General features: G+C 36.4%; 1 protein-coding gene across 1 annotated transcript in view; it reads right to left on the bottom strand.

Annotated features, from left to right (window-relative positions):
* Positions 1–26,184, bottom strand: part of LOC308487653 (mitochondrial adenyl nucleotide antiporter SLC25A24-like) — a gene marked incomplete at its 3' end in the record, with an annotated part of 53,929 nt that overhangs the window by 12,957 nt on the left and 14,788 nt on the right. Inside the window, exons 3-6 of the mRNA XM_081026180.1 lie at positions 22,540–22,627; positions 20,926–21,037; positions 16,590–16,748; positions 1–75 (exon numbers count right to left, since the gene is read on the bottom strand). The exon at positions 1–75 is cut by the window's left edge and continues 21 nt beyond it. Of these exons, the coding sequence (XP_080882306.1) occupies positions 1–75; positions 16,590–16,748; positions 20,926–21,037; positions 22,540–22,627 (434 nt within the window). The remainder of the gene's footprint in view (positions 76–16,589; positions 16,749–20,925; positions 21,038–22,539; positions 22,628–26,184) is intronic.

The following is a 26,184-nucleotide window of genomic DNA, read 5'->3' as shown; positions in this document are numbered from 1 at the left end:
ACGAATTCCTCCTTCTTTTACCATCTGCTCAAACCCACCAATTAATCTCATTCTTCCGGACTTCAAACTATGGACCTGAAAATGAAAAGCAAATTCATTTATTTTTTTGGTAGTGTGGCACTGATATTATTATTGCTAATAAAAGAATGATACATATATGTATAATTTATGATCTTTAACACCATTTAAATTTTCCTTTAGAAAGATATAAAACTGATATATTAATTTTTTGTTGTCCCCAAATACATACTTTAATTAAAGAAGAATAAGTTAAAGAAAACGGGAATAACTTAATTATCAGAGAATTTTTGCATATACCAGATGTGTTGTTGCTGCTAGAATATTTTAAGATAATTAAAGAGTGCACTGAAATGTGCACTGAAAATGGAATTGATAAAAGTACATCAAACTTTCAATAGTGGGTATTTCTGGGGAGTGAGGTGGTATGGGTTGAATTGTGTGCCCCAAAATTTATATGTTGACTTCCTAATCCCCATTACCTCAGAATGTACCATATTTGGAAATAGGGTCTTTATAGAGGTAGTCAAGTTAAAAAGTAAGGTCATTAAGGTGGGCCCTAAAACCTAATCTAACTGGTGTCCTTATAAAAAAGGGGAAATTTGGACTCAGAGACATGTACAGAGGGAAGATGCCATCTACAAGCCAAGGAGAGAGGCCTGGAGCAGATCCTTCCCCTACAGCCCTCAGAAGGAACCAACCCTACTAACACCTTGATCTCAGACTTCTGGCCTCCACAACTGAGAGACAACAACTTTCTGTTGTTTAAGCCACTCGGTTTGTGGTATATTGTTACAGCATCCTTGGCAAACTAACACACAAGGATTGTGTATCATTTTAATGTTTTCCTTTATACTTTTCCATATTTTCACATTTTTAATGCATTATTTTATAAGAAAAATGTTATTTTTTAAGAAAGTGAAAATTAAAACTAATAAAATATCCTCCTATTTATAAGAGAATAACAATGGAAGTGCAAGGTGAAATGGGCATTCTCACCTCCTGTAGTCTGTAAAATAATTTAACAATATATACATACAACCTTAAAGACATTCCTATCATTACTTAAACTTCTAGGAATTCTTTCTAAATAAATAATTCTAAATATGAGAAATGATTAATAAACCATGGTATTTATCATTATGAACTATTATGAATAATCACTTTAAAATAGATTTAAGAGTTTTAAAAACCACCCTATATATCCAACAATAGGGGAAAAGTGATAAAATAAATTATGACATATTCACTTCAAATACTACATGGTCATTAAAAACTATATTTGAAAAATATACAAATACTTAAATATTTGAAGAATATTTGAGGTAACATGAAAACATGCTCATGTTATACTGTTACTCATAAAACAATAAACAACATAAACTATTCATGAAGGAAGCACTACTATGTAAAAAAATATATAAACAAAAACAAGAAGACAATACACTAAAGTGGTAATAATGATGATTTTGGGTGGTTAGAGAATAGATAACTTTTCTACTTTCTACTTTTCTATTTTCCAAAGATTTTTTTGTAGGCATATATTAATTTTATTTAGAAAATACAATTTTTAAAATACCAAAAAAGGAACTGCAGAAAGTTTAATGTGGCTTTGATAAAAATAGTAACAGTGCTATTTATTTAATCTTATTTCTCTACAAAAATGAGAGCTTTCATTTTTTTGAGTACTGACTACATGCCAGGCATTATGCTAAGCACTTTATAAAATCTTATTTAAATCTTAAAATAACCTTGGTATTATAATCTCCACTTTATACACCCAACTGAGAGAGATCAAATAACTTGCCCAGTTATAAAGTAAGCAGCAAAGCCAGAATTCAAACCCAGGACTTTCTGACTGTAAAGAGACCTGCTCTTAAACAACAGTAAACTACCTCTACCACACAACACACGTTCTTCTCTAGTAGTGTGAAGCTCACAAAGTAATACCTCCATCAATAAAGAGGACAAGTTCTAATGAACCCACTTTATTGCCAAATATATGTATAAATGAAAGCCAGGAGATCCAATCCAGAATGGCATAAGAAAGGCAGAGACTCTCCTTCCTCTTGCCTCTCATTATATTATTCTTCTCTCCCATTTCTAACCCATTTTTCATTTATCATATTCCTTCTTTTTTTCTTTCTATCTCTTCTCTATTTTCCTTTTCTATCTTTCTATCTCCCATCTTCTTCTTAATCCTCTTTATCCAGCCTCCTTATTCCTTTCTCTTTTTTCACTCTTTCTGGAAATAACCCCCTATTTGTTCCATACTTTTTCACTCTCCCTAATCCACTGACCTATTTCCATCTCCTGGGGGAACTGATCATGCCTAACTTGTATTCCTAAAATAACCATATATACCTGTCTATCTGGCATATAGCAAGCACTCATAACTGACAATTATTATTTTCAATAGTATCATCATCATCACACAGATATGTTGTTTTTATCTTCATAAGGTTCTGGAGTATAAGAAATATGTTTTATCATCCACCTAGCATATTATGGGCACACAATAAATATATCTTTCTTTAGTTCTCCTCTGGGTCCCTTTTCCCTTTTTCCCATCTCCTTGTATGTCTCCATCTCTGTGTAGCTCTGTACTGTGTCTATAAATTTTTCCTTTACACCTCTTTTTTTTTCCTGACACATCCAGTCACCAAGGACACTAGGTTTTCTATTTCTATCTGCAAAAGAGGTCTTTCAATTCCTGCTCTTTCCTAACAGCTAATTGAATTTAGGCACCAACTAAACAGAATATACGTTAGATATGTAATCAAACATGCAGAAAGTTGGTGGGTTATTTGTCTTATTATCTTATGCTATTCAAAGTATGTTCCCTACACTTGCCTCATTAAATTAAAAGGTCTTTATTTCATTGAATGCATTAACCAAGATACACATATATTTATCTGAGAAATAATAGGTGGAGGGGAAATGATATTTACTCCTTCTTGGTGTTCCCTGGTAGTACATGTATCCTCTGTCAAGACGTACAGCACTTATATCACATTTTATTATTACTGGCCTATTTATCTATTTTCCTGATAAACTGTAAATTCTGTAAGGGTAGCAATGTCTAACTTACTACCATAACCCCCAATGCCTATTAAGTACCTACTGCATAATGGGCCCTAAATAAAGATATGTGGAATGAATGAACAAAGCCTTTATTATTATTTTCCCAAAATGACATACCTGCATAAATTTAGTTCTTTATTGAGATGACTCAAATCTTTTTTTGAATGATGCAGAAGAATAAATAAGCTAAATAGTTCTTAATTATGTAAAATTACAGTTATTACACAATTAACTTACATTGTATAATAATAACTATTTAGCTCTTTTTTGTGGCAGCTTGGAAGTGGTCAGCTGCTTCAACATGAAGTTGAAAATCTTCCTCCCAGCCACTCACTTCTAGAAACTCACTGAAGTGGATGATGAACACAAATTCCTTTTTTTTTAAAAGAAATGTATGGCCACAGAAGTTGCTGCTGATGCTCTGGGTGAAGAATGGAAGGATTATGTAGCCCAAATCAATGGTAGGAACAACAAAATGGTTTCCCCCTGAAGCTGAGTATCTTGACCAATGGACATGTCTATCTGTTACTGAGTAAAGGACATTCCGGTCATAAACCAAGGAGAAATGGAGAAAGAAAGCACAAATCTGTTCAGGGTTGCTTTGTGAATGCCAATTAGCATTCACAACTTGTTCACTGTTAAAAAAAAAAAAAAAAAGTGGGGCAATATTCCTGAACTAATACTACTGTGCCTCAGTGTCTGAAGCCCAAATTAGCTAGCGGAATTTGCAAACTTTTCAATCACTCTGAAGAGGATGACGTCCACCAGTGTGTTGTAAAAAAGACCCTGAACAAATAAGGTACAAAACCAAAACCCAAAGTCCCCAAGTTCATCATCTTGTTGCTGCACATGTCCCACAACACAAATATCAGCTATTGCTCTGAAAAAAAACAGCATACTGAAAAAATTAAGGGTCAGCCGGATGGCTCAGTTGGTTAGAGTGAGAGCTCTGAACAACAGGGTTGCTGGTTCAATTCCCACAAGGGACAGTGAGCTGCACCCTCTACAACTAGATTGAAGACAATGAGCTGCTGCTGAGCTGCCGGAGAGGTGGCCAGATGGCTCCGTTGGTTAGAGCATGAACTCTCAACAACAAGGTTGCCAATTCAAATCCTACATGGGATGGTGGGCTGCGCTCCCCGCAACTAAAGATTGAAAATGGTGACTGGACTTGGAGTTGAGCTGCGCTCTCCACAACTAGATTGAAGGACGACTTGGAGCTGATGGGCCCTGGAGAAACACACTATTCCCCAATATTCCCCAATTAAAAATAATAATAATAAAGAGGATGCAGAATGGGCTAAACTTTAGGCCAAGTGAATGAAGGAAGACGAAGAAAATTACCAGGAACAGATGGCTAAGAGATGAAAGCTATCCCCTCTGAGAGCTCTTACCTCTAAATCTGAGTCAGTCAAAAATAAGATTTTCTAGAAACAGCAGTCAAGATGGTAGAGTACATAAATGCTGTGCTCACTGCCTCACATGACCACTTCAAAATTACAACTAAACTACAAAACAATCATCACTGAGAACTACCTCAAGTCTGCTGAACAGAAGTCCTGTAACTAAGGATATACAGAGAAGCTACCTTAAGACTGGTAAGAGGGGTGGTCCCACACCCATGTGTGGCAGTTACAAATAGGGAGGGATATTTTGGCTGCAAAAGTCCACCCTGAAAAGCAAGGGGTCCCATCCCCACACCAGGCTCCCCAGCCCAGGCTTCCACTGCTGGGAAGAGATGGCCCCAAAACTTCTGGATATGAAAACCAGCAGAGATTGTGACATAGTGAGATAGGTGCTCCTCTTAAAGGGCCTGCACAAAGACTTACTTGCTAATAAACTTACTCGCTCTGAGCTCCACCACTGAGGTAGCAGCTCAAAAGGTGCCAGGGACATATGGAGAGGAACCGAATAGTCTGGCTTCAAGACGAGGACTGGAGGGGCAGCTTTCTCCCAAACACAAGGGCTGGAAGAAGCCATGCTTCCTTTGTTGAACCCTCCCCCCATCCAATGTGCAGACACAAGGAAGCACCATATCTGAGTCTCCATCAACCCGGCTAAAACGATTAGTCCACTTCACCCCGATGATTCCCTAAGAGCCCAACCCACCCAACTAGCCAGCCCACCCAAGCCATTTCCAGTGGCTTTTGATACAAATGGCCTATCTTGGCTCATGTTTCAGGCTTTCCTAAAATCTCTCAAAGATTCACAAACCCAAAACAAGAACATCTGGCCTTGGCATGCCCCATACCCCTTGCTAAGCAGCCCCACCAGCAGCAAATGGCCTCAGTTCACAGCTTAGGCTCTCCCAAGTGTCTTCAAGCCCAGCACAAGTGGCAACAATCTGCACATCACTTTGTAGCTCATACCAAGTGGCCCCAGGCAAGGCACAGGCAGCAGCCGGCCTTGGATTGCACCAGAGCACCTCCCAAGAGGCCCCAGAACCAAAACACCTGGTGGCCAGCTTCAGACCACACCAGAGCACCAGCCAATCACCTCCACAGAAGACACATCAAAAGTGCACACTGGGCAGGCACCAGAGCCTGCTAAAGCAAATCCTGCTCTGTAGGGTTAGCCCCTGCACAACAGCTCCTTCACTGTAGTCAGAGACAATCCTCACAACCCAATCAGCCTGAGGATCAATCCCTCCCAATGATGTGCAAACAGCCAAGGCTCAGCTACAACCAGAGGGCACACACAGGGGACACACCTGGAGTACCTGGCTCAGGTGACCAAGGAGACTAAGCTACTGGGCCCACAGAATACCTACTACATAAGGCCACTCTACCAAGACTGGAAGACAAAGCAGCCCTACACAAGGAGGCAGCCAAATGAGGAGACAAAGAAACATGTCCCAAATGAAAGAACAGAAGAAAACTCCAGAAAGAGACTAAAAGAAAGGAAGGAAGGAAGGAAGGAAGGAAGGAAGGAAGGAAGGAAGGAAGGAAGGAAGGAAAGAAGGAAGGAAAGAAGGAAGAAAGAAAGGAAGAAAGAAAAGGCAAGCAAACTACCACATGCAAAGTTCCAAACACTCATTATAAAGCTGATCAACGATCTCAGGCAGAACTTCAACAAAGAGACAGAAAACATAAAAATAGAGATAGAAAACATAAAAAAGAACCAGTCAGAAATAAAGACTACAATAACAGTAGATTAGATGAAACAGAGGATCGATCAGTGATTTAGAAGATAAAGTAGCAGAAAACACCCAATCAGAACTGCAAAAAAAAAAATAATAATCCAAAAAAAAAAAAAAATAAGGAGACTTTAAGGGGCCTCCGGGACAACATTAAGCATAACAACCTTTGCATCATAGGTGTACCAGAAGGAGAAGAGAGCGAGCAAGGACTTGAAAACCTATTTGAAGAAATAATGATGGAAAACTTCCCTAACCTGGAAAAGGAAATAGATGTACAAGCCTAAAGAGTGCAGAGGGCCGGCCCGGTGGCTCAGGCGTTCACAGCTCCACGCTCCTAACTCCAAAGGCTGCTGGTTCGATTCCCACATAGGCCAGTAGGCTCTCAACCACAAGGTTGCCAGTTCAATACTTCAAGTCCCACAAGGGATGGTGGGCAGCGCCCCCTGCAACTAAGATTGAACACGGCACCTTGAGCTGAGCTGCTGCTGAGCTCCCGAATGGCTCAGTTGGTTGGAGCACGTCCTCTCAACCACAAGGTTGCCGGTTCGACTCCCGCAAGAGATGGTGGGCTGTGCCCCCTGTAACTAGTAATGGCAACTAGACCTGGAGCTGAGCTGCGCCCTCCACAACTAAGACTGAAAGGACAACAACTTGAAGTTGAATGGCACCCTCCACAACTAAGATTGAAAGGACAACAACTTGACTTGGAAAAAACAAAAAGTCCTGAAAGTACACACTGTTCCACAATAAAGTCCTGTTCCCCTTCCCCAATTAAAAAAAAAAATCTTAAAACAAAAGTGTTCCCAATAAAGTTAAGAAATACATGTTTAAAAAAAAAAGTGCAGGCTACGAAAAAAATGGCGGCGTGAGGTGAGCCTCTGTAACGCTCCCCTGGAATTTACAACGAATCGGACAACAATAACTCCACAACGGACTCCTTGCACAGCAGACAGGCAAGACGAAGAGGCCGACTACTGAATTCACCTCCAGGTGGGTGAATCGCGCGAGCGGGGGAGGAGGGAGAGGAGAAGTGCGGAGACGGAGCCGCGCGGGCGCAGGACACAGACCTAGCTCAGTGCTCGGAGCCCGCTGCTCCCAGAACTACCGCCGCTGCGGGAGAGGGAAGGACTCGGACTGCTAGGGCTCCGCTTACGGCCCACAGGGCTGAGAGGGCAGCATACAAAACCGCTGAACCCAACGCTCGCTCACAGCAGACCTCGGAGCAAAGACTGAGGGAAGAGGGCTGAAATCGGTGGTTTAAGCCCTCACTGCCGAGCGGAGAACGGAAGCCTTAGGCACGGAGACTAGCCGCCCCCTCCCTACCCTCCCAGAGCTCGCCCCGCCCCCACCTGCCCGGTGCTAGAAGCGATAAAGTAGCAGTGTCGGATCAAAGGACACAATATTTGCTGCTCTGAGAACTGTGGACCGCAGACACAGATTCGCAGCTCAACTAGTTCCGGCAAAGGGGAGGGAGCTGTGGAAGCAGGACTGGCTGTGGTGGTGGTCTCCGCCATTGCTCTGGGCCACCTCTCACAACTCACCCCGCCCCTGGCCCCACCTATCTGGGCGGATCCCTGCAGGAGTAAACAGAACTGCTGAAACAAACGGGCTCTGAATCTGGTGCAGAAAGAGCTTTGGAACTCCAAAAGCTCTTCGCATACCTATCAACCTGTTGCAGAAGACACTCCTGTAGATGTCTAGGAAGAGAAATAGTAAATCAGTGATTGCCATGAATAACCAAGGCAACAAGATAGCTCAGAAAGAAAGTGAAAAGTCTCCAGAAAAGGAACTTAGAGATATGGACCTTTGTGATTTAAATGACAGAGAATTCAAGATAGCAATTCTGAAAAAATTGAACGAGATGCAAGAAAACACAGAAAGGCAGTTTAATGAACTCAGAAACACAATCAAAGAACACCATGAGCATTTTACAAAAGAGATTGAAATCTTGAAAAAGAACCAAATAGAATTTCTGGAGATTAAGAACTCTATAGAAGAAATTAACAATAAAATATCCAGCTTAGGTAGTAGAGTTGACCAGATGGAGGAAAGAATCAGTGACATCGAAGATAGGAACCTGGAATTTACACAGAGGGAAGAAGAAAGAGACTTGAGACTTAAAAGAAATGAAAGAACTCTACAAGAACTTTCTGACTCCATCAGAAAGAGCAATATAAGAATAATGGGTATACCAGAAGGAGAAGAAAGAGGGAAGGGAACAGAGAATATATTCAAACAAATCGTCGATGAGAACTTCCCAAACTTGTGGACAGAACTGGATCCTCGAATCCAAGAAGCAAATAGAACACCTAATTACCTCAATCCCAACAGGCCTTCACCAAGGCACATTGTATTGAAGCTGTCTAAAATCAATGATAAAGAAAGAATCCTCAAGGCAGCCAGGGAAAAGAAGACGGTAACTTACAAAGGAAAGCCCATTAGATTATCATCAGATTTTTCAGCAGAAACTCTACAAGCTAGGAGGGAATGGAACCAAATATTCAAACTATTGAAAGAGAGAAATCATGAGCCAAGAATAATATATCCAGCAAAGATCTCCTTTAGATATGAAGGAGGAATAAAGACCTTTCCAGACATCCAGAAGCTGAGGGAATTTTCTAATACACGACCTGCACTACAAGAAATACTAAAGGAGGCTATTAGACCACCATCAACAGGGACAACTTGTGGCAACCAAAACATAAAAAGGGGGAGCGTAAAGGCCTGAACTGGAATATGGGAATAGAGAAAGTAAGCGGACTGAAGAAACTGGAATACTCTAAATATCAAACTTTCTTTTACATAAACTCAAGGGTAACCACTCAAAAAACATCCAAATCTGAAATATATACTGTAATAAAAGAAGAAACAGAGGGAAACATCATAGAATACTACCACACAGAAATAACAGACAACAACAAAAAGGCAAAGGAACAATGGAGACACAGCCTTACCAGAAAACTAAAGACAGAATGACAGGAAATCCTCACATATCAATAATCACCCTAAATGTAAATGGACTGAACTCACCAATAAAGAGACACAGAGTAGCAGATTGGATCAAAAAACTAAACCCAACCATATGCTGCCTACAAGAGACACATCTCAGCTACAAGGACAAGCATAGACTCAAAGTGAAAGGGTGGAAATTGACACTCCAAGCAAATGGTACCCAGAAAAAATGAGGTGTAGCCATAATGATTTCCGATGAAACAGACTTCAGGGTGAAAAAGATAACAAGAGACAAAGATGGACATTTCATAATGGTAAAGGGGACTATACAACAAGAAGACATAACAGTCATCAATATTTATGCCCCCAATCAGGGAGCACCGAAATATACCAAGCAACTACTAACAGAACTAAAGGGAGAAATTGACCAAAACACAATTATACTAGGGGACTTAAATACATCATTGACAGCTTTGGATAGATCATCCAAACAGAAGATAAATAACGAAATCGCAGCCCTAAATGACACATTAGATGAATTGGACATAATTGACATATATAGAGCACTTCATCCTAAAACATCAGACTATACATTCTTTTCTAGTGTACATGGAACATTCTCAAGGATAGACCATATATTGGGACACAAAATCAGCCTCAGCAAATTTAAGAAGATTGAAATCATACCAAGCATATTCTCTGATCACAAAGCTTTGAAATTGGATATCAACTGCAAAAAGAAAGCAGGAAAAAACACAAATACATGGAGATTAAACAGCATACTTTTAAAGAACGACTGGGTCAAAGAAGAAATTAGAGGAGAGCTCAAAAGATACATAGAAACAAATGACAATGAAAATACATCCTACCAAAATTTTTGGGATGCCGCAAAAGCAGTTTTAAGAGGGAAATTTATATCATTACAGGCCTATCTCAAGAAACAAGAAAAATCCCAAATAAATAACCTCATGTTACACCTTAAAAAACTAGAAAAAGAAGAACAAGCGAAACCCAAGGTCAGCAGAAGAAAGGAAATAACAAAAATCAGAGCAGAACTAAATGAAATAGAGAACAAAAAGACAATAGAAAACATTAATGTGACAAAAAGCTGGTTCTTTGAAAAGATTAACAAAATCGACAAACCCTTGGCTAGACTCACTAAGATAAAAAGAGAGAAGACACTAATTAACAAAATCAGAAATGAAAAAGGGGAAGTTATCACGGACACCACAGAAATACAAAGGATTATCCAAGAATACTATGAAGGACTATATGCCACCAAATTTAATAACTTAGAAGTAATGGACAAGTTCCTAGAAACATATAGCCTTCCAAGGCTGAATCATGAAGAACTGGAAAATCTTAACAGGCCGATCACCAGTAACGAAATTGAATCAGTCATCAAAAACCTTCCCAAAATCAAAAGTCCTGGACCAGATGGCTTCACCAGTGAATTCTACCAAACCTTCAAAGAGGATCTAATACCAATCCTGCTCAAACTCTTCCAAAAAATTGAAGAAGAGTCAGTACTCCCTAACTCATTTTATGAGGCCAACATTACCCTGATACCAAAACCTGGTAAGGACAACACAAAAAAAGAAAACTACAGACCTATATCTCTGATGAATACAGATGCTAAAATCCTAAACAAAATTCTAGCAAATCGAATACAACAATGCATTAAAAAGATTATTCATCACGACCAAGTGGGGTTCATCCCCGGGGCACAAGGATGGTTCAACATTCGCAAATCCATCAATGTGATACATCACATAAACAAAATAAAGGACAAAAATCATATGATTCTATCAATTGATGCAGAAAAAGCATTTGATAAGATACAACATCCATTTATGATTAAAACACTTACTAAAATTGGTATAGAAGGAAAATACCTCAACATAATAAAGGCCATATACGACAAGCCCTCAGCTAACCTCATAATTAATGGTGAAAAGCTGAAGCCCTTTGCTCTACGTTCAGGAACACGACAAGGTTGTCCCCTATCACCTCTGCTTTTCAACATAGTGTTGGAAGTCCTCGCCAGAGCTATCAGGCAAGAGAAAGAAATAAAAGGCATCCAAATTGGGAATGAAGAAGTTAAATTGTCACTCTTTGCAGATGACATGATGCTATACATAGAAAACCCTAAAGACTCCACCAAAAAGCTATTAGAAACAATCAATGAATATAGTAAAGTTGCTGGCTACAAAATCAACGTACAAAAGTCCATTGCTTTCCTATATACCAACAATGAAATCTCAGAAAAAGAGATAGAAAAAACAATTCCTTTTGCAATTGCAGCAAAAAGAATAAAATACCTAGGAATAAACTTAACCAAGGATGTGAAGGATTTATATGCTGAAAACTATAAGACATTTTTGAAAGAAATTGAAGAAGACACAAAGAAATGGAAAGACATTCCGTGCTCATGGATTGGAAGAATCAACATAGTTAAAATGGCCATATTACCCAAAGCCATATACAGATTTAATGCAATCCCCATTAAAATCCCAATGGCATTTTTTAAAGAAATAGAACAAAAAATCATCAGATTTGTTTGGAACCACAAAAGACCCCGAATAGCCAAAGCAATATTAAAAAAAAAGAACAGTACTGGAGGTATCACACTCCCTGATTTTTCCTTGTACTACAGGGCTACAATAATCAAAACAGCTTGGTATTGGCGGAAAAACAGACACATAGACCAATGGAATAGAATTGAGAACCCAGAAATAAAACCATATAAATATGGACAGATAATTTTTGACAAAGAAGCTAAAAACATACAATGGAGGAAAGACAGCCTCTTCAATAAATGGTGCTGGCAGAATTGGATAGCTACGTGCAAAAGAATGAAACTGGACTGCTATCTGTCACCATGTACCAAAATTAATTCAAAATGGATCAAAGACTTAAGCATAAGACCTGACACAATAAACTGCATAGAAGAAAACATAGGTACTAAACTTATGGACCTTGGGTTCAAAGAGCATTTTATGAATTTGACTCCAAAGGCAATGGAAGTAAAAACTAAAATAAACAAATGGGATTATATGAAACTGAAAAGCTTCTGCACAGCAAAAGAAACTATTGACAAAATAATGAGGCAACCAACTGAATGGGAGAAGATTTTCGCAAACAGTTCCTCTGATAAGGGGCTAATATCCAAAATATACAAGGAACTCATGAAACTCAACAACAAAAAAACAAACAACCCAATTGAAAAATGGACAGAGGACCTGAAGAGACATTTCTCCAAAGAGGATATACAAATGGCAAATAGACATATGAAAAAATGCTCAACATCGCTAATCATCAGAGAAATGCAAATGAAAACCACAATGAGATATCACCTCACCCCAGTCAGAATGGCTTTCATCAACAAAACAAATAGTAACAAGTGTTAGAGAGGCTGTGGAGAAAAAGGAACTCTCATACACTGTTGGTGGGAATGCAGACTGGTGCAGCCACTATGGAAGGCAGTGTGGAGGTTCCTCAAGAAATTACGAATAGAATTACCATATGACCCAGCAATCGCTCTCCTGGGTATCTACCCCAAAAATATAAAAGCATTTCTCTATAGAGACACGTGTACGCCAATGTTCATTGCAGCTTTGTTTACGGTGGCCAAGACATGGAAACAACCAAAATGTCCTTCGATAGATGAATGGATAAAGAAGTTGTGGTACATATACACAATGGAATACTATTCGGCGTTAAGGAAAGATGATATAGGAACATTTGTGACAACATGGATGGATCTCGAGAGAATAATGCTAAGTGAAACAAGTCAGACAGAAAAAGCAGAGAACCCTATGATTTCACTGATATGTGGTATATAAACCAAAAAGAACAAGACAAACAAATGAGAAACAAAAACTCATAGACACAGACAATAATTTAGTGGTTACCAGAGGGTAAGGGGGTGGGGGGTGGGTGATGAGGGTAAAGGGGATCAAATATATGGTGATGGAAGGAGAACTGACTCTGGGTGGTGAACACACAATGGGATTTATAGACGATGTAATACAGAATTGTACACCTGAAATCTATGTAAATTTACTAACAATTGTCACCCCAATAAAATTAATTAAAAAAAAAAAAAAAAAAGTGCAGAGAATGCCAAACAAGATGAACCCAAAGAGATCCACACCAAGACATATCATAATTAAAATGCCAAAGTTTAAAGACATAGAGAGAATCTAAAAAGCAGTAAGAGAAAAGCATTTTGTTACCTACAAGGGAGCTCCAATAAGACTGTCACTTGATTTCTCAACAGAAACTTTGCAGACCAGAGGGATTGGCACAAAATTTTTAAAGTGATGAAAAGCAACAACCTACAAGCAAGATTACTCTATCCATCAAGGCTATCATTTAGAACTGAAGGGCAGATAAAGAGCTTCCCAGACAAGAAGAACCTAAAGGAGTCCATCACCACCAAACCAGTATTACAAGAAATGTTAAAGGGACTTTCTTTAAGAAGAAAAAAAGATCAAAAATATAAATAATAAAATGACAACTATATATCTATTAATAATTACTTTAAGTCAAATTGACTAAATGCTCCAATAAAAACACATAGGGTGGCTGAGTGGATATGAAAACAAGACCTGTACATATGCTGTACAGGAGATTCTCTTTAGATTGAAAGACACACAGACTTAAAGTAAGTAACAGAAAAAGATATTTCATGAAAATGGAAATTTAAAATAAAAGAGGAAGAAAGCTTGCACAGCGATACTAATGCCAAACAAAATGGACTTTAAAACAAAGGTTATAACAAGAGACAAAGAAGGACCTGGTAATTCTACTTCTGCTCATTTACCCAAAGAAACCCAAAACACTAAAGTGAAAAGACATGTGCATCCATGTGTTCATTGCAGCATTATTTACAGTGGCTGGGATGTGGAGGTGGCCTGAGTGTCCATCAATGGATGAATGGATGGGAAAGAGGTGGTACATATATACAATGGAATATTGCTCAACCATGGAAAGGAATGGGGTCTTGCCATTTGCAGTGGCATGGATAGACCTGGAGGGTATTACGCTGGATGGGGTGGGTTGGACAAAGGACAGATATCATGTGATTTTGCCTATATATAAAATCTGAAAAACAAAATAAATAATTAAACAAAAGAGAAACAAACTTATAGATACAAGAAACATTTTGATATGTTGATAGCATTTTGATAGCCGGTGAGGGGGATGGGTGGAAACAAGGAAGGGATTAAGAAGTACTGAATTGTTAATTACAAAATAGTCATGGGAATATGAAGTATAACATAGGAAATATAATCAATAATATTGTAATAACTATGTATGGTGTCAGATGGGTACTAAATTTATCAGGGGGATCACTTTGTAAGTAACATAAATATCTAATTACTATGTTGTACACCTAAAACTAATATAATGTTGTATGCCAACTGTAACCCAAAAATAAAAAATTATTTAACTGATGGAAGAAAAACAGATTCTGGGTGACAAACACATAATGCAATATATAGATTATGTATTATAGAATTGTATACTTGAAACCTATATAATTTTACTAATCAATGTCACCCCAATAAATTTAATAAAAATTTTAAAAAATAATTAAGATTTTCTAAGAGTAACAAATAAATAAATCAGACATCAATCAAAAACCAAAAAAACTATTCATAATTCATTACAAAATTTCCCCAATGTTATTAAAAAACCTAAAGAGTTGATATCTCATTGTAGTTTTTATTTGCCTTTCTCTGATGATTAGTGATGTTGAGCATTTTTTCATATGTCTAGTGCCATTTGTGACAACATGGATGGATCTTGAGATTATTATGTTAAGCGAAAAAGTCACATGGAAAAAGTCGAGAACCATATGATTTCACTGATATGTGGCATATAAAACTGAAAACAACAAAGGAACAAGAAAAACAACTGAAGAAACAAAAACTCATAGACACAGACAATAGTTTAGTGGTTACCAAAGGGTAAGGGGGTCAGAGGGTGGTAGAAGAGGGTAAAAGGGATCAAATATTGCGTTTCCCCAAAAATAAGACCTAGCAAGACCATCAGCTCTAATGCGTCTTTTGGAGCAAAAATTAATATGAGACCCAGTGTTATGTTATGTTGTGTTGTGTTGTGTTGTGTTGTGTTGTGTTGTGTTGTGTTAGACCCAGTCTTATATAAGACTCAGTATTATATTATGTTATATTATACCTGGTCTTTTAATATACCGGTCTTATTTTAATATATTATATTATATATTACATAATAATTATAATTATATAATTAATATATTTATAATAATATATAATAATATATAATATTATAATTACATAATATATACATTATATATTATATATAATATATAATAATATTATAATATAATAACATATAATATTATAATTATATATTATTATAATTATATATAATTATTATATAATATAATATATAATTATTATATAATATAATATGTATTGTATTATATTACATTACATTATATTATACCCGGTCTTCTATAAGACCGAGTATTATATTATATTATATTATATTATATTATAATAAGACCGGGTCTTATATTAATTTTTGCTCCAAAAGACACATTAGAGCTGATGGTCCAGCTAGGTCTTCTTTCTGGGGAAACATGGTATATGGTGATGGAAGGAGAACTGACTCTGGGAGGTGAACACACAATGTGATATATAGATGATGTATTACAAAACTGTACAATTGAAACCTATGTAACTTTACTAAGAATTGTCACCCCAATAAACTTTAATTTAAAAAAGAAAGACAATAAAACACCATGTAAATTTAATTACAAATTTAAATTCACCAGATTGTGGATTATTAATTTTTGTATCCTTGCAAAGAAAGTATTCAGCAAATATTAACTTTTAATATGCTACTTAACATATTAAAACATGCACTATTTTATAACTATTATTGACAATTCATTACTCAGAAAATAAAGGAAATTAGGCAACACAACCTCTAATGAGGTATTACTCAATAATACACTCTAAGTGATGTATTCTCCAATTCTTAGAAATATCCTTAGTACTTAAATAATAGATGAGAACCATGCTATTATGTTGGTATCAGGGCTTAAAGATAACCAATAAATTAGACTGATGGTGTTTTATCACTTCTTTAATAGATTTAGTTATATTTCTGAACAAACCTTCTAATAGAATGATTCCACTACTATTTCAAATAAAAATTAATTTAAATAGTATATGAGCATCTTTAATAAAAGAAATCTTTTAATATTGAAAATCAGAAAATTTACATTTTCAGAAAAATGTAGCACTTTAATGAGAAGTAGCATGAAATGTGCCAAAACGTTTTTTTTGAAAATTATCAAGGATTTTACAAGTTACTGTAATGATTAAGGGGTAACTACCTGCATCATGAGTTTCAAGCGGTCAAAAGGTGCTGTGCACGTCCTTGCAACTGCACCCGCTATTCCTCCTGCTACCAAATGCCTCCACCAATCCCCAGAATGCTTTTCTTGTTCAGTAAATTCATCTGGAATAGCTATACTCTCCCCTATGTCAATTATCTGGTAAAGTGTAAAACAAAACAAAACAAAACAAAACAGTTAGACAATAAAGTATAACACTTGATAAATTAAAAGTATAACTTTTTACAAAGACCAAAAATCTAAAGATTTTTTTTCCATATCTCATCTCTTGTTAATGAAGATTGATAATTCTCTTAGCACTTTTACTAGGCCAAACAATTCTTAATAATGCATTCAGATATAGATTTAACGTCAAGTTAATTCACATTGGAAGAAGACACAAGTAAATAGAAAGCTATGCCATGCTCATGGATTGGAAGAATTAATATTGTTAAAATGTCCATACTACCCAAAGCCATTGATAGATTCAGTGCAATCCCTACCAAAATTCCAAAGGCATTTTTCACAAAAATAGAAAAAAAAATCCTAAAATGCACTTCAAACCCTGAATAGCCAAAGCAATCCTTAGACGGAAGAACCAAACTAGAGGCATCGCACTTCCTGCTTTCAAACTATATTACAAAGTTATAGTACTCAAAACAGTATGGTACTGGCATAAAAGCAGACACATAAACTAATGGAACAGAATCAAGAACCAAGAAATAAATCCTCACATATACAATCAACTAATATCTGACAAGGGAGCCAAAATACTCAATGGAAAATGATAGCCTCTTCAATAAATGGTGCTGGGGAAATTGGATAATCACATGCAACAGAATGAAATTGAACCCCTCTCTCACATCACTCACAAGAATTAACTCAAAATATATTAAAGATTTAAACATAAAATCTAAAACTATAGAACTCCTAGAAGAAAACATAATGCAAAACCTTCTTAACATTGGTTTTGGCAATGATTTTTTGGATATGACACCAAAGCATAAGTAACAAAATCAAAAATTAATAAGTAAGACTACATCAAACTGAAAAGCTTCTGCACGCAAAAGAAACAATCAGGAATATGCAAAGGCAACCTATGAAATGGGAGAAAATATCTACATATCATATATCTGAGAAGGGGATGTTAACCAAAATATATAAAGAACTCAAATGACTCAATAACAAAAAGAAAAAAAGCAATCCAAAGAAAGACTGGGCAAAAGAACTAAACAGACATTTCTCCAAGGAAGACAGACAAATGCCCGACATACATAGGAAAAGATGGTCCACATCACTAATCAATAGGGAACTGCAAATCAAAGCCACAATGAGTTATCACATCACACCTATTAGAATGGCTAATACCTAAAAAATACAAGAGATAACAAGTGTTGGCAAGGATGAGAAGAAAAGTGAACCCTTGTACACTGTTGGTGAGAATTTAAATTGGTACAGCCACCACGGAAATCAGTATGAGCTTCCTCAAAATCTATCATATATAAGAACTATTGTACAACTATCATATGATTCATCAACTCCAATACTTGGCATACAGCCAAGGCAATGAAATTATGATCTCAAAGAGATATCTGTACCTCCAGGTTCATTGCAGCATTATTCACAATAGCCAAAATATAAAAACAACCTAAGTGTCTCTCTATGGACGAATGGATAAAGAAGATGTGGTAGATAAATTAGATAGATACATACATACGTATATACTTGTACATATACATTTACATATACGTATACATATACACACACACACACAAGGGTTTATTATTCAGCCATGAGAAAGAAGGAAATCCTGCCATTTGCAACAATATGGATGGATCTTGAGGGTATTATGCTAAGTGAAATAAGTCAGACAGAGAACGACAAATACTGTATGATATTACTTACGTGTGGAATCTAAAAAAGCCAAATTTGTAGAAACAGAGTAGAATGGCAGTTTCCAGAGGCTAGGAGGTGGGGAAATGGGGAGATATTGGTCAAAGGGGACAAACTTCCAGTTAGGAGATGAGTATGTTCAGGGATCTCATGTACAGCATGGAGATTACAGTTAACTACTGTATTGTATACTTAAAACTTGCTACGAGTGTAAATCTTAAATGTTCTTACCACACAATAGAAATAGGAATAGGAATTATGCGAAGTGATGGAGGTGTTAACTAACCCTACTGTGGTAATCATTTCACAATATCTAAGCATATCAAATATCATGTTGTTAGCCTTAACTTACACAATGTTATATGTCAATTACATCTCAATAAATTTGCAAAAAAAAAGACAAAAATATAAACAGACAATTCATAGAAAAGAACATGTGAATATCTAATATTTCTATGAAGAGATGTTTAAAATGCACTAGGAATCAATGAAATATACATTGAACCAACAAGATACCACTTGATGCCCAACAGAATGGCAAATATTAGAAAATTGGATTATACCAAGTAAAAATAATACGAGTATAGAGAGAAATAGGAACCTCCATGCATTGCTGGTGGGAGTAAACTGATATAGCAAGCCGTTCTAGGAGATAACATAACTACACACTATTTCATAAAATTAAGACTGGACACCCTAGTAAGATTTACAAATGCATACTCCTTTTGACTTTAAAAAATCCAGGCAACATTTTTTTTCTTTTTATTAGTTTCAGGTGCACAAGACAAGGTAATACTTAGACGTTCATCATTTATACCCCTCACACTGTGGACTGCCCCCTTCCTCTATCCCCCCATTCACTATCCCTCCGACATCGCACCGAGCCATCACATTATATATATAAAATTATAGTTGGCATTCATTACTGTTTAGCTTCCAGTGTACAGTGCCGTGATCAGGCATCTACAGCATCCCTGAGGTGGTCTCCCAAATGGGACATGTGTCCATCGGATATCCTACAAAATCTTTACATTATTGATTAAGTTCCCCAAATTAATTTTCAAAAACCCTGAGGCCATCTTGTGGTTACTGACTGTTTTCTAATCCTCTCACCTTCCCTCTTATCCCCACCCCCCCGCCCATCTAACAACCCTCAGTTTTTCCTCTTTGTCGCCAAAACTGTTTCTGATTAGTTCATTCACTTATTCTTTTCTTTAGATTCCGCATATAAGTGAGATCATATGGTACTTGTCTTTCTCTTTCTGACTTATTTCACTTAACATAATGTTCTCTAGATCCATTCATGCAGGCAACATTTTTTAAGGTACATAAGAGAAAAGCATTTTTTGTGGGTGGAGAGTTGGAGAAAACTTAGATATCTATTGCTAGGGGAATGGATAAGGAAGATGTGTTAAATGCATACTTACCATATAGTACTACGTAGTTAGAAGCAATAAGCTAGATGAGCACATAACAACAAGGACAAATCTTAAAATCATAATGCTGAGTGAACAACACAAGATAATCAAATGTGGCCTTTAGCACAATACTTTCTGTGTAAATTAAAAACACACACATGAAACAACACTGTATGATTCCTAAGAATATATGCATATTCAAGAACACAGATGAAACATTAGAACAAGTGCCTATCGTAATAAGTAACATTTGTTGAACATATATGTTACCTGCTCAGCCCTTTTCTAAATACACTAATATAATAATTAAATTCTCAAAACTCTTACCATTATTATCCCTAGTACATAATTGAGAAAATTGAGGCACAGTGGGTGGCAGATGTGGGATTCAAACCTAGGCAGTCTGACTCCAGAGCCTAAGCTCTTAATCTTCCCCTATATTATCTATGAAGAGGGGGCACGAAGTCATGAGGATAGATGGAAATAGTATACCATGAACAAATGATTAACTTAACCCCTGCATCTGCAATCTAAACAAGACCAAAACAAAGTCCCTAATTACAAAACCTCACTTGTTCCTCACACCTTTTAAGTCAATAAAAAGAGGAGGTAGATTACATATTTCATCCTTTCTGATTCTAAAATTTTGAATCTTAATATTTGACTTTCCTATGACAGAAGGCCCAATTGAGTACATCATATCTGTGAAAAAAGAAAAGTACATTATTTTTCTACGTTTCTAGGACAGTGAACTATATCAGAGTTATTTATTCTCAACACAAAGTAGACCCTTTCTGCAGATGGGTATCTATTTTAAGGTCTAGGTTTTGGCAAAGAAATTGTGGTAGCTGTGTTTGTATACATAATACTAACACTCCTTGTTAAATTAGTAGAATACTATCTAGGAGAGAATACTACTACTTTAGCCACTGAGGCTGGAAGTATTACAGGGATTATGTGGTCACAATAATAGCTATAAATGTTATGGCAACATAAAAATAGAGTAAAATACAAAGTAATCTTACAGTATAACGCTTCCAGAAACCAGCAATATCTTCAATACTTCTTGCAGGATGAAGTAAAAAGTAGTACTTCCATTCATCCCAGTCTATTATCATTGTTCCATCCGTATCAATGCTGAAATCAAAAAATATATAGTGCTTATAACATTTATAATAAAGTTAGCACAATTATAAAAATTAAATGTTTCTTACATGTTAATCGTAGAAGCCGCTCCTTTGGGCTTCATGTATATTGCTGTATTTTCATAATTTAATAGAATTTTTTAAGAAAAATTGAGAATAGAATACAGAGAGTTCCCATATATCTGCACACCCAGTTTCCTCTAATGGTAACATCTGAATATGGTACATTTGTTACAATTAATGAACCAATGTTGATACATTATTATTAACTAAAGTTCATACTTTATTCAGGGTTCCTTAGTTTTTAACTAATGTCATTTTGTTGCTTTAGGATCCCATCTGAGATACTACATTCCAACTAATCGTGATGTCTCCTTAGGTTCCTCTTGGCTATGACAGTTTCTCAGACCTTCCTTGTTTTTTATAATTTTGACAGTTTTGAGGAGTACTGAAAAGATATTTTGTAGAATGCCCCTCTAATGGAATTTATTTTGTATTGCTTTTTAACTATTTACTTGTATGTTTTTCTCTCATACTTGCCTATGATCTTTAATAAGGAAAACTATAAGTCACCTTTATATCTCTAGCACTGAGCACTCAATGTTTGTTGAATGAATGAATGAAATTGACTAAAGATTAACCTTATACCTTTTATCTCTTCTAATGAAATTTTTCCCTCTGACCCTTTTCTCCCTACTTATAGCATTTAAATCAACTTTATCAACTTTAAAATAATGTTTTACTATGAATTTAAAGAGAAAACTCATTTTTACCATGCAAAATTCAGGATTTACTCAACTTTTAAGCAACTCGAATCATAAAATAATTAGCTGTTTCTTTAAAGTCTGAGAAAAGGTAGAATTAAGTTAAATGCTTTTTCAATTACATTTTTCTACATGGAAATTCTAAAAACCAATTCCATTCTGCCAACAAGATCAGTACGATTTCCAGTTCCAGCCAAAACAAAATAATGGGTGTAGAATGTATCCTCCCACTATAAACAATTATGAAATTGAACATAGTATATGAAGCAACTGTTTTCAGGCACCGGACTATAAGCAGAATGTGGTTATGATACTTGAGAGAAGGAAAACACAGGAGGTGAGCTCCCCATTCACTCTGGTTCTTGTCTGGGGACACTTTTCCAAACTGTAGCACAGAGAAGTAGGAGCCTAAACAGAGAGCAAGTCTCATAGGTAGAATAAACAGAGATAGGAGCTGAGGGCTGCTGAGGGGACAGGAATGTGCACAGCAAAATTTGCAGGGTTTTCCAGAACCTATATAGGTACCTCTTTGCATCTTTAGCCAGATACTAATCTATGCACGACTCCATCAGTCTGACCAAAGTAGTTACTGGACGGCGGTGAACTTCACAGAAACTCTGTAGCTGAGCAATGTTGGAATAAAAGGGACGGAGGGAAGGAGGAGCTATATTTATAGTAATTAGTTTCTAAACAAAAATTAAAACTATTAAAAATAAGGATAAGGTCTGACCTTTGCAGAATATTTTTTGCCTGAGCTTCAGAAATATTTATACCCAGTGATTTCAAAGCAGCAATTATTTCTGAAGTATCTATTACTCCTTTAAAAAGTGAAAAAACAAATGTCAAGTTAAAGTATCTGAAAAGATAACGAAACAAAATATACTTAGAACACAATAATCTTATAAAGCCCATGTGTTTTATAGGCCTATAATCCCATATTCACAACCCAAAGACTAAAAAGCTCTAAAAACTAAAAGACGTTTTATAAATTTGGCACCAAAATTCATCTGGTGGTAAAACCTGCCTTAACTTGATGTGAGGTTAACTTTATTTAATTATTTGTCTAATTTAGTGTTATTATTCATTTGTTTCACTGAAGGAATATTTGGGTACAGTTGACCCTTGAACAACATGGGTTAGAACTGCACAGGTCTACTTATATGCAGAGTTTTTCCAATAAACACGGCAGGGATTTTGTGTCCCCAGGTTTCGCACCTGCGGGTTTCATTTCCCCGGGTTTAACCAACCTTTTATTGAAACCAGTATTTTCGTATTCCCAACTTCAGTTACCCAACCACAATCAAAAATGCTGTTTTCAATTCACAGTTGGTTGAAGCTGTGGATGTGAAGGGCCGACTATAGTTAACTTTTGGGGGACTCAAAAGTTATACTTGGATTTCTAACTGTATGGGGGTCAGCACCCCCATAGAGGGGTCAACTGTATACAACTGCACAGGTGCCCCAGACTCCACTTGGAGTATTACATAATCTACCATATATGCACTGTATTGTTTTTCTAAAATCCAAGTTCTTAATTTCTAAACATACATGGCCCCAAGGGTTTCCAGTAAGAATCTGTAGATCTATAACAGATCTTGATTATTGTACTTACTTGGAAAGAATTAAAAAGCTAATTCTGAATATCTGATTCAGCGGCATGAAAATAAGGCCACTCAATGTTTTATAAGGAAAGTTTTTTAAAACAACCTACTTAAAACATAATAACAACACCAAACTCCTTTTTAACACAACCATATCCTATCTTAAATAACTCAAATCAAATATATGAGGTCTGACAATTAAGGTCACGAAGTCATCCTAGAAAAAAGTGCTACATACCTCAATGCTAAATATCACTATGGTCACCTTTGAAGTAAGTACTCCCCTTGGGAAGCTATGCACTGATGCCAGTGCCTAGTCCACCCTTCAAAGCAATTTTGGAACTGTTTCTGGAATGCCCATGAGAGCTGTCGTCATATAACCCTTGATGTCCTGAATGTCATCAAAATGTCATCAAGATGTCCTTTATCTTCTGGTAAAGAAATATGTCACTGGGGGCCAGATCAGGTGAATAAGGAGAGTGTCCCAATACAATTATTTGTTTACTGGCTAAAAACTCCCTCACAGACAGTGCTGTGTGAGCTGGTACTTTGTCGTAATGCAAGAGCCATGAATTGTTGGCAAAAAGTAAAGATCATTTTTGTCTAACTTTTTCACATAGCCTTTTCAGCACTTCCAAATAGTAAACCTTGATTAACTGTTTGTCCAGTTGGTACAAATTCATAATGAATAATCCTTCTACTATCAAAAAAGGTTAGCAACATCATTTTGACTCTTGATTTGGACTGACGGAACTTTTTTGGTCATGGAGAATTGGCTGACTTCCATTATGCACTTTGACGTTTTGTCTCAAGGTCATATTGGTACACCCATGTTTCATCATCAGTGATAACATCGCCCAAAACATCATCTAGCCTCTCTACAAGGTCTTGGCAGACTCCGACTCTCCTTTGCTTTTGTTCATCGGTGAGCTCCTTCGGGACTATTTTTGCACACACTTTTCTCATGCCAAGATTTTCGGTTAAGATTTTCCTAACTGTTTCTCTATCAATTTTTACTTCGTCTGCTAGGCTTCTCACAGTCAGCCGATGATTTTGATGCACACAATTCGACGCATTTTTGCAATGTTTTCATCAGTTCTGCTTGTTACTGGCCACCTTGACCTCTCTTTGTCAGTGACAGGTTCTCTCCCCTCAGAAAAACATTTAATCCATTTGCACACAAACATTTAATCCATTTGTGCCGTTTTCTTCATGGCATTATCCTCATAAACTTGGACTAACATGTCCCGAATTATACTCCCACTCTTGCCAAGTTGAACAAGAAATTTAATGTTTGTTCATTACTCTAATTCAAGCTCAAACATTCTCACGACGGCACACAACAACACACAATAATGAATGCCACTCAGCAAGACACAGCCACACTTCGACACAAATACAGCTGTGAGACACTGATATACCAAAATTATAAAACCTTACCAAGCTGTTTGTACAGTGCTGCCAATGTAAGCGCACGGTGGTAAGTTTGCAAACTTAATTGTCACACCTTCATATTTAAAACAAGCTTACTAAGCATTTCAACCACACATTGCTTAATGTTGTAAAGGAAAAATTAAGTATTCCATATTCTCCCTAAACTCTAAATTATGTCACTCCTCACGTTCAAAGTATCTTTGATTCCTCTCTTGTGGATACTATCCACAAATAGTTGAGGATACTATCTTTTAAAATGTGAGGACAACTTTTTTTATGTTTAATAAAAAAATCAACTTCAATGTCACCTAGTTGAAAAACATGTAAAGTCAAAAAGCTACTATAAATTCAGCCATATCTTTAATTTGTATTTTATGAACCATAGCTGCATCTGCGTACATTTATAAATAGTACATGTATTATGAGACATATTTATTTAGTAATTGACAAAGCCCAGTATTCAGATATAGAATCTCAAATGTTTTGCAATGACTCCAAGGCCCATAGTATTCCAAGCTCCATGGGGTGAAATTTACTGATCTATTCCTCAGCCTAGAAATCAAATTTTTTTTCTACTGGGGAAGCTGGATTCTCTGCCTTATATCCCATTATAATCTTCAAGCACTATACTCATCAATTCGATAGTTTAAACAATTTTTTTCAAAGTCTACTATTCAAACCACTATGCTAAATGATAAGAGAGAAGCCAAAGATTAATAAAACAACACTCCCCCAAGGAGTTTACCAGTATGTATGAATGTGCTATTTTTAAAAATATATCACACTATGCTAAATATATATTATAGAAGAGTTGTGAATAAGGTGCAATAGAAGGATAAATAAAGGCATGAAAAACAAAGGTCACACTAGTTAAAAAAAGAAAAAAACAAGAGTCCCAAATGAAATACCATAAAGGGTAACCAAGAGACCACAAAAGAAACAAAAGCATTTCAACAAAGGCATAATATGAGCAAGATATGCTTATTTAACAAAGATTGACTGAGAACTTGCATATGATATTAGAGAGCAGAATGGTAGCTACTTTGGAGGGTGGTCGTGATCAAAGGGGATTACAAAAAGGATGGTTCTGAGACACTAGTCATATTCTGCTTCTCAATCTGGATGCTGTTGTACATCTATTTTGGGAAAATTATGGAGCTTTTACTTATAATTTATGTACTTTGTTATACATGGTATACATATCAATGAAATCTTCCCCCAAAAAATCATTAAGTCAGGGCTTAACTTGAAATGCCATATTAACGAGCTTTGACCTTGTCGGGCAATTTCCCAATTCTGCCTTTGTTCAAGATATTCTCTCTGCTCAAGAACCCTTTCAT

The sequence above is a fragment of the Rhinolophus hipposideros genome (assembly GCF_964194185.1).
Source record: "Rhinolophus hipposideros genome assembly, chromosome: 19".
In the NCBI taxonomy this organism is placed as follows: Eukaryota; Metazoa; Chordata; class Mammalia; order Chiroptera; family Rhinolophidae; genus Rhinolophus; species Rhinolophus hipposideros.
This window is presented reverse-complemented; position numbering and strand designations above follow the sequence as displayed.